Consider the following 16,858-nt stretch of genomic DNA (forward strand, 5'->3'; position numbering starts at 1 on the left):
GAACCACACACATGCGAATGCCATAGCAAGGTTTACACTCCCACAGTCACCACATTTAGTACCCAGGCTTGCAAATTCAAAGGCACTTCAACTACCTCCTACACTGTAGCTACAAACACAAACATGGTGTGAGCACACCTGGAGCAGCCCATAGCTTGGGCTGCAAAGGGAACAAACAGAGCAGTGAGAAAAGCATCAACAGCTTCACGTTTCTACAACTGGATGAAAAGCAAAGGAGTAGGGCCTGTCCACAGCATGGCTGGACCCACACCTACCTCCTGCACCAACTCACTGTGTTTTAAAAGCAGGTTTAAGCAAGCAAAAACCTTTCTGCTTCAAAGGGAAGCCCCCAAATTAACCCCTCCACAGGGCCAGAGACAAAACCCCTGAAATATTCAAAGCACTTCCAATCACAATAACCACACAACATAGAAAAAGTCGTGCTTTACCTGCTCCAAAGGCAAAGAAGAAGCTCTTATCTGTATTCTCCCTTAAAAGCGCCATCACTCTCTTCCCCATCCTCTCATTCCTCTTGTAGATGAGCTCCTGTCTGAAGTAGCTGTCTATCTCCTGAGCAGTCACCTGCTCATGTGGTGGGAGTGTTGTATTGATGAAGTTAGGTACCTGAAATGGAGAGGGAATGCAGGTCAGGTGACAGTGGTTAAGTAATCCCCAAAACGCTGGTGCTTTTAATCCAGCCTTATTTAAACCACCTGAGCATCACTATCATACAAAAAAACCCAACCACTAGAGCCTGTGAGAAACAAAAAAACAAATCATTGCTAAGAACCTGTTTTCTTCTCTATTCCTTCAGCAGGATGTAGTCTTAGGTGTTACATTTGGATGGGTTACTAAACCCTTTATTTGGATATTGCTGAATATTACACCTTGTTCAGCACAGTTCATGGGCTATTTAATATCAGAACAAATTCTGTTATCTGTCCTCAGCCAAGGTCACTATGATCTTGAGTAAGGGCTGCAATATTTGGCTTGTACATGCTCCATTTTAACAACATAACAGTTAAACTAGGGAAGGTTAGCAAATCCATATATATGAAGATGTAAACAGGGTAAACGCCTCAGTTTTCTTGCAGCTTTAGATACTATTACATCATGCCAGAGAAAACCACGTACTGCAACACAGAAATCCCAGGAACATTCCAAAGAAGGGATTTCCACAAGAACCGTTCCTTCAGTCCCAGTTTTTGTGAGGAGGAACGTTCATAGGCACAGAAGAAAGGTTGAAACCCCAGGGACAGCTTGAGTCAGGGGAGCAGACCCAGGAATGAGCCAAGACCCAAGCTATAACAGAGAGACAAGCAAGAGCTCTGATTAAGAGGACAGGAGTGAGGGCAGCCTTCAGAGATGGAAATGGAAGGTGAAAGTTTTGGGGAACATCAACACCCACATAAGAGAAGTCTTTTCCTCCCTGCTTTTGGCTGAAGGGAAGTGAAGGCTGGGAACTGATGGGACCTGGCCTTAAATCACCTGAGATGCTCTGGGGAAAGTATGGCACTGCCAGTGGGGACAACCTGCTCTTACCCAAAGCAGGAGTAGCAATGCTGGGGGATTGAATGACTTTGTGCATCCCATTTTAACCAGGGGAAAGCTCTGATGCTTTGGGTCTAGATACACCGAGGATAGAAGTTGTGATCAGACTCTGACCAAGAGGGTCTTTGCCAAGCTTGTGCAACTTCATCACTTGCAATAATATATCCACATCCAATGTGTTAACTCATCTTTATCTAACCTAAAATACACCAAATGGAGCCATTTGCTTGCCTTTTTTTCCCCTCCCTTTTCTTCTTCCCCTTCTGTGAGAGTTTCCCAGTGTCTGAGAGATAAATTTAAAACCAAGGACTGGGTTTTGTCAGCATTTCACAAGCTTGTCCAAGAAACAAGACAAAGCAAGGCATCACCTCTAGAGGCACAATATCAGCTACAGGTCCCAATGCACCTTGTGCATTCCTGTATTCCTATGATTGTCAAAAATAAAACATACATGTATGTTTCTGCATGTGTGTGGCAGAGGACAGAAGATAAATGACCGAAGTAAGTATGCCCTTACACAGTAGTGCAACCACATTCTGAGCTACGACACTGGCCCCATTAATCACCTCCCTCCTCCCTGTATTGCAGTTCCTTTCCACAGTCAGTGACATACACCATGCCTGGCTTCAAGGAGGCAGCTGCTCCTGTTGATTTAAGAAACCCTTTGGATTCCTAACCACCAGACAGGGATCAGGAAGTCAAGAAACAGTTACACACAATTAGGAAGCCATTAACTGCAGCCAGAATTTAAGTTTGTTGTTTTTTTGTCTGAAAAAAGAAAACCGGTTCTTTTAAAAGGATGGGCTAAAGAATGCACCAGAGGGATGCGCCTTCCCTTTAGCAAGTATTTTTGTTTCCATTCACTTTAAAAATTAATTTAAACACTTTAATTATAGCTATTTGTTGTTTTGAACTGAGAGTGAATTGATGAGACATTTGCTGTGCCAATGGGTGAGATACTGACCTGATAATAGCTGAATACTGCCACTGGTATTTAATTGTACAGTGGGGTGGTGATGTGACTGTTGAATATTCTAACGTCTAATTTTGCTGTTCATGTAGAAGAGCAGCAGTTGGATCAGTAGTATAACACAGTGCAACCCATCACCTGGAGTGTGTGCTCAGTGTGTAGTAGATACACATGACAAGAGAGAAATGATCCTTTCTGTCCAATCTCTGCAAGCTATTCAGTTTAATGAGAATCCAACCAACTCATATATATACACACATATACACATATATACATATAAAATACACACACATGCTACAGATTTCCCATGGAAACTCAGTAATATATTTCATTCAGAGGTATTCAAAGGAAAGAATATTTTGACTCAATCAGTTAGAACTCTGTCTTTTTTCTATTCCTATTTACTTTGGGTTACAGTTCTCCTGTGGACAGTACAGATGGACCTCAAACTCAGACCTTAGGTACAGTCTGCATTTCTTATTTAAGACTTTGAGGGTAAAGGAAGAGCATATGAGAACAAAAAAGAAGTCCCAGCCTTGCAGAAATTTCTCTCCCTCCACACTGCCTGTGTAATTTTACTTGAGTCAGTATCCCTGATGGAGTATGTGTGGCTAAAGCTCCGTGCACACATCCGAGCTCACAGTGCTGTGGGATGCAGGCTGTAATTCTTCACCTTTGAAGTCAGTTGGAGCTTTAGGAAGAAGAAAGAGAAAGGATCGTGAAGTGGTTATGACACTACCCGGAAAAAATGGTTGTGCTCCCATGGGCGATACAAATCTCTTGCATGATCACAAGCATATCATTTGGGTTTAGACCTTCAAAGGAAACTTGGCACTTAACCTCCACTAAGTATCTTTGAAGCATTTGGCTTTATTCCTCCTGTCCCTCAAAAGTCCATCTGTAAAATGGGCACAGCAATACTTTCCAACCTGATGTTACATACAAGGCACTGGCTGAATTTTGCTGTTGAAGGACCCAAAGGAAGATCCGAAGTCCAAGATGTTCAGTGGCAGCCTGTCTTCCCACAAATACTTTGTGGAAGGAGGCTGGGAATCTGCTGCAATCTTTAGCAGAAGAGCTAACAACATACTTTAGCTTAGAAAAATGCATCAGCTGTATCTCAAGATCTCTGCTGTGCTGTCAGCTTTGTCTATAGAGACAAATGAAAAAAAGGCAAGCAGAGAAAAGCCAAATATATTGGTGCAGAGTCTTTTATCACATTTAGGGCTTACTGCCAAAGCTAGCTGAAAATTCATGAACACAGGACTGCGTTTAAGTACATTTTCTTATTTACTAGTTTTTAATATTTGGACAAATATTCTGGGCAGAGGCACAGTGCCAGGGTTGTGAATATCTATCTGCAAACAATTTTTTGAGACACATAAAAGAACCATCAAATTTGGTTATCTCTTTTTTTTTCCCTTGCTTTGGATTTATTGGCTGCAGTGGAACTGCTCTAGATTCAGTCCAGCATCAAATCACAATCAGATGTGGAGGGATAGCGTTATCGTTCCTACTCCTGTACACTACATTTCCCGATCCTCTGACAACCTCTTCTATCCTTGTTCTGTTCCAGTGATGATAGCCTACTTCTGGAATGTGCATTCAAATCGTAAGATTATGTCAATGGAAAACTAACGCTACCAACACGTGAACAAAGGCTGTGTGCCCTTTCTTGCCTGCATGCAGGCAGTGGTGGTCTTCAATCATGAGTCTATCTGCAGGTGGAGAAGAGGAAGCTTAGACAGGGAAATGGAATGCCAACCCCTGCCATGGAAAATACAGTGATCCTAAAATCATTCCTGCCATTATCTTCCTATGCCTTGGTCAACCGTCTTGGCTTCTGAGGCTCCTCTCTCCCACTGTCTCCTAATCAGCAGCTACCTAACTGCTTTCCAGCCTCACTCCTGTGCAATGTCCAAACTCCAGACTGCTGCAAGTACAGTACCATCACTAATCCTTGCAACGGAATCTCAATAATAAAAAATGCCTTATTTCTCCTCAGAGCATTCCCAGGCTAAATAGAGAAAATAGGAGGAGGCACTCCCAGATTCACAAGGGACATCTATGACAATGTGGAGAGCTGGCCACCAGCTTTGTGAGTTCCAGTCTAGCGCCTCAATACGAAACTATCCATCTTTCCTTGACAGGAGGGCTCAGTCTCCATGCTAGTAATCCTTATATCCAGTTGTTTGCAGGGAGTTGTTCCCACATCATGCCAAATACATTTATTTCTGTTCCTAAACATGATAAAGATTGGGTTCTCTTTATTACTCTTCTGGTTTATGAGCTTTATGTGGGCAGGGCCTGAGGACAAGTAAAGGATCCTGCTTTGAAGGATTTTCCCTGTACCACACAGGTCAGGAACTTTCATATGGTTGACTGCATTATGCAAGATAAGGATCTCAAGAGCTGACAGCACAGCTTAGGGGGGCTGCCAGGGAGCCAGAGCAGCATCCTGAAACCTGCTGGCTCCTCCAACAAACTGAACAGCCCTAAATTCACACCAGCCCTTCTTGGGTCAGAGGCTGACATCTGAGCTCCAGTTATCATTTGCTTATGAAGGGAGGATACCCTCCCGTTAACCAGCCTTGACAGGGCACTGTGATTTTTACTGCACTGCTGCAAAATATACTGCTCGGCACTTGAAGACACCTGTTTTTCTCTGATTTATGGACCCTTCTGGCATCCTGGAGAGCCGTATCCACTTACTGCAGTGCCTGATATGAAGGATTCAAATAGTGCAAAGTGAACGGGCTGCAAGAGCAAGCATCTCCACAAGGCGGATGTGGCTGCTGCTGACTCGACTGGTTTTCCTCCAGCACTCCTGAGCTTCCATCCTGATGGAGACTTCAACAGTTAAGGGGCTGCTGGGTTAACATGATTTAGCCCAAAGCCCAAAGTTGTCAGCTGCCAAGTAGATGAGCTTCCAGCTCCAGGGAAAAGGAGACCAGGAAGGAGCTCCGCAAAACAGTGTCCAGTCAAAGCATGTTGTGATTAATCCATGATGGCTTTCTTTAAGCATCAAAATTTGAAGTAATACATTAGAAGCCTTAATGGACTGTAAAAGGAGTCTTCAGTCTTCTGGGTAAGTCAGTTCCATCGCTCCTTTCCCTTTCCCAGGGCAAACACCGACCAAAGATGGAGCTTGACAATATATTAGAAGCACAACCAGCACATCACACTCAGGATATGCAGGTCAATTTGGTGGATTCTGGGCTGCTAAAATGGATTATTAGAACCATACCCTGACACCAAACTCAGGTATGGACTCAGACTGATTTGAATTCACGGAAAGCTTCACATCACCAGTCTGTGCTCATGCAGCTGCCCAGGGACAGCTCTCCATGCAGCTGGAGGCCAGTTTTGAGCACTGATTTTCCATTACACCCCTTTGTCTTAGCAGGAGTCAGTAATGTCCCAAACCTCCGAAACCAAGGAACAGCCCTGAAAAACTGCAAGGCAAAAGGACAGGCAGCTCTCCCGTGGTGAAGAGTGTGGTCTTGCAAACTGGGAGTTCACCAGAGTGGGGCTGCATGAACGTAAACTTACTCCCTGGGGGCCTACAAGGATGCTGGGGAGGGACTCTTCATTAGGGACTGTAGTGATAGGACAAGGGGTAACGGGTTAAAACTTAAACAGGGGAAGTTTAGATTGGATATAAGGAGGAAATTCTTTACTGTGAGGGCAGTGAGGCACTGGAATGGTTTGCCCAAGGAAGTTGTGAATGCTTCATCCCTGGCAGTGTTCAAGACCAAGTTGGACAGAGCCTTGGGTGAGATGTCAGGGGGGTTGGAACTGGATGACCTTAAGGCCCTTTCCAACTCTATTCTGTGATTCTATGATTCTAAGTCATTGCAACTGGGATGTGTTACTGCAGCTTCCAGCATTTCTGTTCTGCTTAGGTACATCTAATCCTGCCTGAGCTAAAAGCTGAGGACTCCTTTCATGGAGACAGGCTGCTAAAGACTGAGAGTACCAAGACAGCCAACCTAAGAACAAGCAGATTTCTTAGGACCAGCTCTAGAGAACCACTTCTGGCTAATCCCTGCTCACCCACATTACTGTTCAGGATCCATCTATGCAGCAAATACATTGCAAATACAGTTCATGCCACCAACCTTTCTGTAATTGGCCTGCCTGATCTAAAACTAGCTTGGGTACCAACTCAGCATGGCATAGTAACTTCAATGTGAAGGCTGAGGTCCCTGAAACTGAGTTTCAAATTGGCTAACTCAGGTCGACAAGCATCTAAATGTGTAAATAGAGCAAAATGACAAGAGAAGGTGTGGAGGGGGGAAAAGGGCTGAGAGCTTAGTGAAGTCTCTATGGGTAGAGCACAACACTTCCAAGGAACAACTCTGCAAGGTGGTTCAAAACCTCTAGGATCATTGCTGGCTTGAGCGTAAACTTGCCTACAGGGAGGGTGGGCTGCAACCCCTAGAGCCCTGTGTCTCTGCAGCTTCACTCCCCACCACACCTGCACGGATGCCCTTCAGGGGAACCCCAAACCCACCCTGCTGCTGCAGCACCCAGACAAATGACAGACGCGTGCCCTGCCTGATTTTACCTTCTTGTACATTTGGGTTGAAGGAAAGCATGTTTGAAACAAGAAAAAGGTGAGGGAAGAGAAGCAGAAGGGCCACAGGGATGGGCTGTGCATCTCCAACAGCTTGGGGGGTGATGCTTCTATCCCTGTTAAAAAGACTTCCACCAAATCCCTGAGAAGTCACAACCTGCATGTATGGTTTTTATTTGTTTTCCCACACCAGGTAAATCCCTGCTTTCCAAGCACATAGAATAAAAGAAACAAAAGAAGAAGCAAGCAACACCAACCCCTCCCCCAAGGCCTCCCTCCTTCCTTACTCCAACCCCGTCCCTGCTCCCCTTGGTAGCGATGCCAAAATATGCAGCCGGCCTCTCTATCTGAATGAATGTTTTGATTAAAGAAGTCTTAACAAAACACAGTCAGAACAATGATCCCGGCCCCCTTTCTGCAAGCTTCCCCCAACTATGCAGTGTATATTTAGGACCACATTACAGAGACCTGTTCATTAATTGAATAAGGATGACAAGCCTGCAGTGTATGCAAATAGAGGTTTTGGTTTCAGTGGGGAGGGTGAATCTTAACTACCTAATGACACTCCTGCTTCATTTAAAACTCCTTTAACTTTGGGATATTTTTTTTCCAGCTTTCACAAGCTTGCAAACATATGGAAAAGTTCAAGTTTTTCTATTTCCCTTCCAAATGCTTTGTTTCCTTTGACAAAGAATATTCTTTTTTTCTGTCCTGACACTAAAACCATCACCTATTATATTGCCATGACACCCGAGTAAAGATACTGATCAAAGGGCAAAGCAGGGCAATAAAGTGAAAAAAATGGGGCCAGAAGGTTTGGTTTTGGGGCTGGTTTATTAAAGCATTGCAATTCTTTCTCCAAAGGTATTTTTCATTTTGTCTTCTGTTACACTGTGAGAGAACAGCTGGTCAGTAGCGGGTACAGGCTCAGGTTTGGCTGCCTTGAGTATATATTGTTCAGGGCTTTTCAATGAGCTTCTTCCCATCCCTGTTTAGAAAGATTCTAGTGAAAGCCTGAATGTTTATGTAAAGACTGCAGTACGATTTTAACCCAAGGCAAGTGTGATCCAAGAGATACGGTTTGCAAAATATCACATAGCTTAGCAAGGAGCAAAAAGCTGGTTAATAACACAACAGCAGCTGGGCTGGAGATAGACCTCCGGAGCTGACACCACAAGGCACTGCTGTGTAGAGATGGCCCTGCTCTCTCATTCGGCCCTAGCAAAACTCCAGGCTACTCCCAATCCAACCAGCCTAAGCTTCCTACGTATGCTGGCATCTAGAACTGGCATCTGGCATGATGACTTTCAGTTCTGTTTAAGGTGGTGAGGTTTGAGAGGTCTAGTATAGGACATAAAGATGCAGAACATCTCCATGAAAGCTTCTAGAAGTGGAAGAGGGACCAGCCAGGAGAAAACTAAGGAATAACTCAAATGAAGTCGGTGAAGTAAAGTTATCTTTGAAACTGCTTTCTTTGCATCTAAGCTGGTGGAACTGTATAAACCTTGACTTTATCAGTAATGCACTCCTCCAGAGAAGAGAAGATCCAGGTCTGAAATCACCATCAGAGAGCACAAAGAGTTTACACTGGAGAACCTGATCTACGGTGTTTGCTATTCAGTAATGCAAAACAATAGTGCCAGACCAAGAAATGTTGTGTCAAGGAGTACCCAAGAACACAGTCTTTTCAGATAATGTCTAATACTAATCTTGCCAAGTCAGCTGGGACAAGCGAAGTGCCCCCTTGTTCCACATTTCCCCCCCCTCCCTGTCACAATGAGGTGTCAAACACATCTTCTGGATAAAACAAAGGGAGGAAAAGCACTTTGTGCACTGAACCCACAAGATATTGTTTAAAAAACTAACAAGTCTTTTTCATTTCTCTTGAACAAGTCTTTCCAAGAAACACTTCATAAACCAGCTCTTTAAAAAAGAAGGGATAGTAAATGCTTTACAACAAACATACAGCAATGCACAGAAAGCAGCATGCTACTACCCTGAACTCCAAATGTTTTTACCAATCACTCCTTCATACTCTTTTATAGTTTATTCCCTTAGTAATAAATACAGGTAGTCAACAATCCTTCAATGTTTTTAATGTAAATCATCCCTTTTCTGAAGGTGAACATGTTCCTTTTCTAATAACACAGCAGTCTCTGAAAGAAAAATCTCTGCCTTTAAATGCCTTGTTCCAATTTCTCTTTTCCTCCTCTTCCATTGCTTTCTCCATGGAAACTGGGAAAGAGGAAGGAAGGAACTTCCAAGGTAAGACAACTCTAAATGAAAACATGCAATAACAAGTTTCAAGCAAGAACCTATTTTCAAAACCTGTAGCATTGAAATTATCTGGGCATGTTCCAGATTATTAATAAAAAAACAATCTCTGCAGTGCTTTCCCCGGCACTGTCATCAACAAGTAGACTTAACTCTCCCAATATGGATCTGTAACCAATTTTCTGAAACACATAAGCCAAAATATAATATTGCTCCAATCTGGAATCCTGTTCTGACATAATATGAAAATTAGACTCTGAAAATTTTGGCTGCACTTCTGTTTTTTTCCTTCCAAATGCTCACAGTACACCAAGGCACAAAGATGTAACTCAAGTGCAAGTAGAAAGAAAGTATGACCCCACCGCAGCAGATCAGGAGCTCTTGTGAACTATGGGAAGGCAACAGCAGGATCCTGTACTACAGCCCAAAGAAGAGAAGGTGGGAGACAAGGGGGCACAAGCGGTGGTGAGCAAACGTGTCACCAAACACCCAGGCAGCATCAGGACTGCCATCAATGTCATGTTAACAGACACTTCTGGGAGCCTTAATGACCCCTTCCCTGGATCCAGAATGAGAAACTCATGGGACTGGCTCCCTTGGCGCCTGCGACAACCTTGCACTTGCTTCACTGGAAAGCCTACAATCATTTTCCCTGGAAGAACGAGAGGCTGTGCCAGCTCGCCTGCACTTTGTTAGAGCTGAAGACGATAAGATGCTTCCAAAGCGTTGTGTTACAATAGCTGTGCCTTCAGTTTATGGATTTATCTTTCTTTGCCCTAGATAAAACTCCATTCCTTGGACAAATTAGGTCTGGTTGTCATTCAACACTCTACCTAATGGTCTCAGCTGTGTGTTTCTGCAGTTACTGAAGCTGAGGCATTCCACAGATAGTTTTGATTGATTTGAAAAGTGAGCTAGAAATTCAGACGTATTTTATCCAGAATGAGAACAGGGCAAGTTAAAGATGTAATTAGATTTATCAGGACCCTTAAATCTTAAAGAACTTGTTTAAATGCAGGGTGATACAACAAAACTTGGCGATTTACTAACAGCAAGTGCATTGTGAAGTGAGGCACTAACCCTTTTCTTCTTTAGTTCAGAGAGGCTGACTACTGACATGGGGTTAGCATATGGATCTTCAATGCTGTGTTATGAGGACTATCATAGCTTTTGAGAAGGCAACAGGCACTACCTAAACACTGTATGTCTACATGAATCCATGGGATTTTGAACTGCAGAGGCAACTCAAGATATGGGTGATATTGTTCTTCCAAGTTATGTAAGAAGCTCAGTTGCTTCTAATGAACAGAGGTTGAAGAAGGAAGCACAGTAATCCCTGAGTATCTGAAAGGGTTTGAGACATGTCTGCAGGCTGTGGTGATCACCAAGCAACTTCACTGAATACCTTGCTTTTCTGTGCAGGATGAAGCCAAGACTCTACCTCTCCTGGCAACAAGAAGATGGTTACACTCAGGTGAGCATAAATCCCATAAACTAGTTCAGTAACTGGCCTCACTTGATATCTTCATTTTGATATCCAATGATAGCTGGGCCCATTCAAACTCATACAAAGCCTGTGGAGAATAATATTCTCCAGTATTTCAATGGGCTTTCAATACAGTCTAACACACAAGCCATAAGGGCTCTCTAGATGAAAGATGCTTTCAAAGTGGCAGGTATGACTCTTGCACCATACTGTTTACCCTCTGTGGGACAGGTAAATAACAAGTACGCAACCAGGAGAAACTGTCTTGAAGAAACCTACTTGTAAAGGAAGCAGTGTAGCTGCAAGCCTCTGATATGGCAGATAAGTAATGAGAGAGGAGAAACCATCTTCTCCTGGGATAGGAACCTCTCCTCAAGGCAGGAGCATGGCTGATGACAGAAGAGTAGAAACAATAGCTGGAGACAACAGGTATAGTTTTTGGGAGAGGTTGAAGTAGAAGAGTCTCAGCCTTGGCTTTTTGATCTTCCTCTTAATAAAGCATATATAGGAATACAAGGGAACACAGAACAGGGTAATTCTATGCTGGCAAAGATGAGTCTGCTTTACAGAATTGTCCTTAAACAAATGAACAACTCTAAACCAACCACAAGATTGCAACTGGTGCGAGGAACCGCTGAACCCAAACCTCAGACGTTTAAGTTTGGAGAAATACCTTTATCCTTTATATCAGATTTAGGGAACATGATCTGCACCCTACTTTTCTTCCACCAAGGCTTCAGGTCATGCAGCAATGTCTCAGGTAAGAAAAAGTATCCTCTAGAGGTAGATAATTTACTAAGTTTGCACTAAAAGATCATTTACATTTTAACGCATCTGGACATGCTGACCTCAATTCCCTCGCGAGAACGTCACACAGAAGTTAAAGCTAGTGATCGAATCCAATGGGGTTTTGCTTGTAAGGAACTTGTTTCAAAAGGACACAAAGAATCTGACTTCTTTGAGGGGAAAATAGTTTGAAGAAAGAGCAGAAAATACGCCTGTCCTATCTTTAACTTGGAATACTTTTCTTCTATATCATTTTGACTCTTTGCCCAGAAACTCCAACATAAGCCTCTTGATTACAAAAGTCACAAGAGAATGAAGTGTTTGCAGAAAGCTGTAGAAGGAGAGATGTTTCCTATTCCCCTTTTGGGTCATGGTCTAACTGAATAAACTCAGCCCCTTAAAACTTTACTGAGTTTAAATAAGGATTTATGCATTTGGGAAAACTGGTGCTTGGAAACAAGATTTAAGAAGAAATAGAAAGGAATGAGGAATGTCATAGAACCACGGTAAAGCAGAGGTGTTGCCTCCTTTCACTGTTCTTAATTAAGACTTAAAAAACCCTAAAACACCACTGAAACTGAGAAGGATTTGTTTAGTCCTCACTGTCACCAATGCTGATGGCTCCAGGACAGGAAAACATCAGGGATTTGGGGCCCTGCTCACACCCCTCCATTTCAGGCACCTTACCCTGGCTAAGCTGGGCTTCCCAACCCCAAGGCAGCAGCATCTGCCTGGGGAGCTCCTGTCCCTGTCCCTGGGTGCCAAAGGAGCTCTTCTCTGATCAAGCTCCTGCTTTGGTCTTAGAAATAACCTTCCCTGAACTTTTCCTCCCAGTGCACAGGGAAAAGACTGCGCACTGGGAGCCTTGGTTCCAGAAGGATTCTGTCCTCTTCTCCCAAACACTGCAGGAGTCAAGAAGACTGGTGCTGACAAACTGCGCATTTCCCAAATTCCCTTGGGGAGGAGTAAGAGGCTCAAGAAACTCATCCATAACTCCTTGAGTCTACAGCTTCAGTATGTCTGCTTCTGGTCCTTTTTTTCCACTCCACGATGAGTTTTGCTCTAAAGGCATCTCACTATCTTGTAGACAACTACTGAAGATGCTAAGTCTCCCAAGATTCACAGTAGAGGAATTTAGGAAGTTATTGCACCGAGATAAATACTCCCTACCACTACTATCCCTGCAGTAATGTTAGACTTTCTCAGTTGCTTTGCAGTTTCTTACAGTGACCTAAAACAATGGCTCAGAACTGAGGCAACTGATGGGCAAGTTCACCTTTATTCTGCAGCTCCTGTTTGATCTTCCAGGGATAAGCAGGCGCTAATGACCTTATAAACAGCCCCCAAATGAATCTTCAAAGAGTGAGAGCCGCAGCCTTCTCCAGATCTCCCTGGATACATCGGACAGAGCTGAATTCCTGCCCTCCACTGTTCACATTAAGCGCTGAGTCCAACAACTCCAGTCCCAATCTTCTGTTCCTTCCTATGTGGTATTTCAAAGTTGCATTAATGGTACCAGCTCCAAGGACTTATTACCAGACCCTCTGAAGAGCTGGGCCAGCAGATGGGTATCACAGAAGAATGGGCACACCTTCTAAAAACACTGTGACACTCTTCTCTCCCAAGACTGGATGGGCATGGGTACCTGCCCTGAAGTATAAGTGATGATGCACTTCATTTGGGATATTTATAGTTTTTCTGCACTTGTAGGCCCATCATTCGTTGTCACCTGATGAGACATTCAGTACACTCTCAACGCATGCCAAATCTCTATGCCTACATTTAATGTCTCAAGAGAAAGATCCCATGGGGGATGCTGCATGTGTAATCTTTAAGCCATGCTAATCTAATTTGGTAACCAAAAGGCAAAGACTTTCTATGGCAGAGAGAGTCTATTATCCTTGCAAAACCACGCAGAATAAACTTTGGAATTATCACAACTGGCAAAAGTTGACCTGAATAGGGAGTTTATTTAGGGTTTAATTTTCTATTTTGTTCTGCTTGCAATTAAAATAAATGGTGTAAAGCTGGTTTATAAAAATACTACCAAACAAAAACCCTCTTTACCCAAATTAAAAACAACAACCTATGAAAGGAAGTACTCCACAACATTTAGAGTTCTGCAGGGACTAGTATACATATAGGGATTTTAATTTTCCATGGCCTGCAAGTGTTACAATCTCTATCAACTGCGTGCACTCTGGGACTGTGAGTAACACCAGTGCTTGAACTCCGGTTGTTGGCTGCTTGCTTCTTTCTTTAACACTGATTTTAAACTCGCATTTGATCCAACAATTTGCAGGGATAAAGAAGTTTTTACAGCACTCTGTTCCTCTCAAGTCTAACCCACAGGTCTGTTACAGGACATTGTGTCAACAAATCACAGATGTCTGTGAGTCAATGCAACCAGTGTGAACGGCCACAACTTGTCTTAGGGACAAAGGCTTTACTGTGGGAGAAAATACACTAACAGATTAGAAGATGACACAGAACATCCAGATGCCAGGGACCTTAAAGCTTATCCAGTTCCAATCCCCTGCCATGGGCAGCGACACCTTCCACTAGATCAGGCTGCTCAAAGGTGCGTCCAACCTGGCCTTGAACACTGCCAGGGATGGGACAGCCACAGCTCCTCTGGGCAACCTGTGCCAGTATGCCACTGCATTCAAAGTAAAGAACTTCTTCCTTATATCTGATCTCCTTAAATCTACCCAGTTTAAGGCTATTTCCCCTTGTCCTGTCACTACATGCCCTTGTAAAAGGTCTCTCTCCAGATTTCTTGTACCTTCCTTCAAGTACTGAAAGCTGCTCTAAGGTATCCCCAGAGCCTTCTCTTCTCCAGGCTGAACAACCCCAGCTCTCTCAGCTTGTCTCCATACATAGGGGGAGGTGCTTCAGTCTGTCATTATGTTTACCTTGTGCGCTGTGCCTCAGCATTGCAGGGATAGCTAAAACCATTGATTTCTCCAGGATCCCCCAGTTCTCTAAAGACGGAACTTGCACCCCCCATCTTCAGAGATGTATTCCTACCTGAGTCACTTTCTCCCTTTACTTTTCAGTGCAAGGCTGTCCAGAATGAACAGCTCTGGTAGCTTTAGTATTGCACAGACTTCTGTTTCAGCACTGCCACATTAACCACTCCGTTATGCCCTGATCAGTCATGCTAAAACAATGCTTCCTTTTCTAAGATTGGATTAACTGGGATAGCAAAAGGTTTTTATTCCATCCATTATCATCAACCACACTTTCTACTATTTGAAAATGATAACCAGATAGGGAAAAGAAGGATAGATGACCATTTGTCCAGAATTTAAGGACTTCTGATTGTCCAAGTTCATACAGGTCCTCTCCAAGTAAGCCACTGCACCTGAGCAGGAACATGGGAAAACACAACAAAAAATGAGAGAGGAGACATCCAAGGACCAAGTTTCTCCAACAGGAAAGGAGAAAGAGTAACCTATGTATTAAATGAGGATCTCAGAGTTTGCTATGAACTATCAAACTGGTCTGGAAAGCAGATTCCTGCTCCATTGAGAGTTTTTAATAGCACTGGATAACTAAGATAAACAGAGACTGAAGGGTTGCCTTAGACACATACAAAATCATTGAATTATGACATGTTTGAGAAGTTATTTACTTTATAGACTATTTACATTAAGTTCACTTCCTCTTCATATATAAGCTCAAATATTACAAAGTCTTTTTTTTTCTTTATGCCCTGAATGAGGAGACTACATTCAACAGCCCCACAAACATCCATACTAACTTATTGTCAAGCACATTCCTCAGAAAGCTTTCCAGGCAGTCCCTTCCTCGTTCCAAGTTACAAATGACAGGACAAGAGGAAATAGCCTCAAGTTGCACCAGTGGAGGTTTAGACTGGATATTAGGAACAATTTCTTCACCAGATGGGTTGTCAAGCATTGGAACAGGCTGCCCAGAGTGGTGGCTGAATCACCATCCCTGGAAGTATTTAAAAGACATGTAGATGTGGTGCTTAGGGATGCAGTTTGGTGGTGGACCTGGCAGTGCCAGGTTAATGGTTGGAGTTGACGATCTTAAAGGCCTTTTGTAACCTAAATGATTCTATGATTCCCCAGAGCCCAAGCAATAGAAAGGAAACCTCACTCTCCCACCAGGTAAATGAGGATGAAAAGAAAACACAGGGCATCAAACTGAAGAGGTGAAGTGGAGATGGAGCATAAGATGTTAACAGGGACATCACTCTTTGCTGATTTGTTGTCAATTAACTGGGGCCCATCTGCAAAACTTTGCCTACCTGAGAAGTGTCATGGTTGAATATGACAGCATTCAGGTCTCCACAGTTATAATGCTTGATGAGATCTTCGGTGGTATATGGGGCCTGCAAACTACCTGCTCGGAGGCTTTCATGTTGCAGCAGAGTTTGGTTTAGAGCGAACAGCACCTGTAGAAACACAGTCAATAAAACGGGAGAAGTTAAATATTGGGAATCAAAGCAGCAAAGCCTAAAATGACAAACTGGAAAACTCTCCTGCACCTGAAGTCTATTAACCTATTAACGAATCCATTCTGGCCCACAGTAACAAGGGCTGGTCTTCAGGCATCCCCAACTGGAAGTGGAGTCAGATTCAACATCCCCTACTAGCAGAAGACCTTATCATAAGCTCCTTGGTTTTACACATAAAGTATAACTTGACCACGCATATATGACTCAGAGGTCATGGTCTGAGAACTTTTAGGCTATCTATGCTGACTAGTAGGCTACATGAGAGACACTGGAATGAAAAAGGAAACTGTCTCTGACTGCTTCCAGACTGCTAGCTTAAATCCAAAGCCCAAACTCAGTTGGAAGGTTTTTAATGAAAATCAAATCTTCTGAACTTCTGTAGTCACAGCTGTTGCATACTTTCTGCGTAGTTTTAGTAGCAGAACTTTAGCAAATTCATTATTAGTGTCCCTCCTTTAGTCTTTCCCCCTTCATCAACCCTTTTACAAAGTGAACAGAAACGCTGAATCGTTAACGCTATCCCAGCAGACTAGTCAAGTGTCCCCATCTCAAGCCTGAAAATAGCAGAAAGGCACAAGCACTCTTCACTACGTAAATTTTGGTAACAACAAAAAATAGATGTCCTTAGAGATGGTATTTCTTTTCCTTGCGTTACCAAAAAGGTTACTAAATTTCACATGAATTACCACAAACCTTTTCATATTTGTGACAGACTGTGGGAGT

The 16,858-nt window shown here is 43.2% G+C and overlaps 1 protein-coding gene across 3 annotated transcripts in view; it reads right to left on the reverse strand.

Moving 5' to 3' along the window:
- Window positions 1–16,858, reverse strand: part of TRABD2B (TraB domain containing 2B) — a 290,727-nt gene that overhangs the window by 116,053 nt on the left and 157,816 nt on the right. For all 3 annotated transcript variants that reach the window (XM_062623046.1, XM_062623047.1, XM_062623048.1), the window contains exons 3-4: window positions 15,926–16,072; window positions 450–624 (exon numbers count right to left, since the gene is read on the reverse strand). In XM_062623046.1, the coding sequence (XP_062479030.1) occupies window positions 450–624; window positions 15,926–16,072 (322 nt within the window). The remainder of the gene's footprint in view (window positions 1–449; window positions 625–15,925; window positions 16,073–16,858) is intronic.

Source organism: Pezoporus occidentalis, unplaced genomic scaffold, assembly GCF_034315485.1.
Source record: "Pezoporus occidentalis ecotype Australia unplaced genomic scaffold, CSIRO_AGI_Poc_V1 ctg25, whole genome shotgun sequence".
Classification (NCBI taxonomy): Eukaryota; Metazoa; Chordata; class Aves; order Psittaciformes; family Psittacidae; genus Pezoporus; species Pezoporus occidentalis.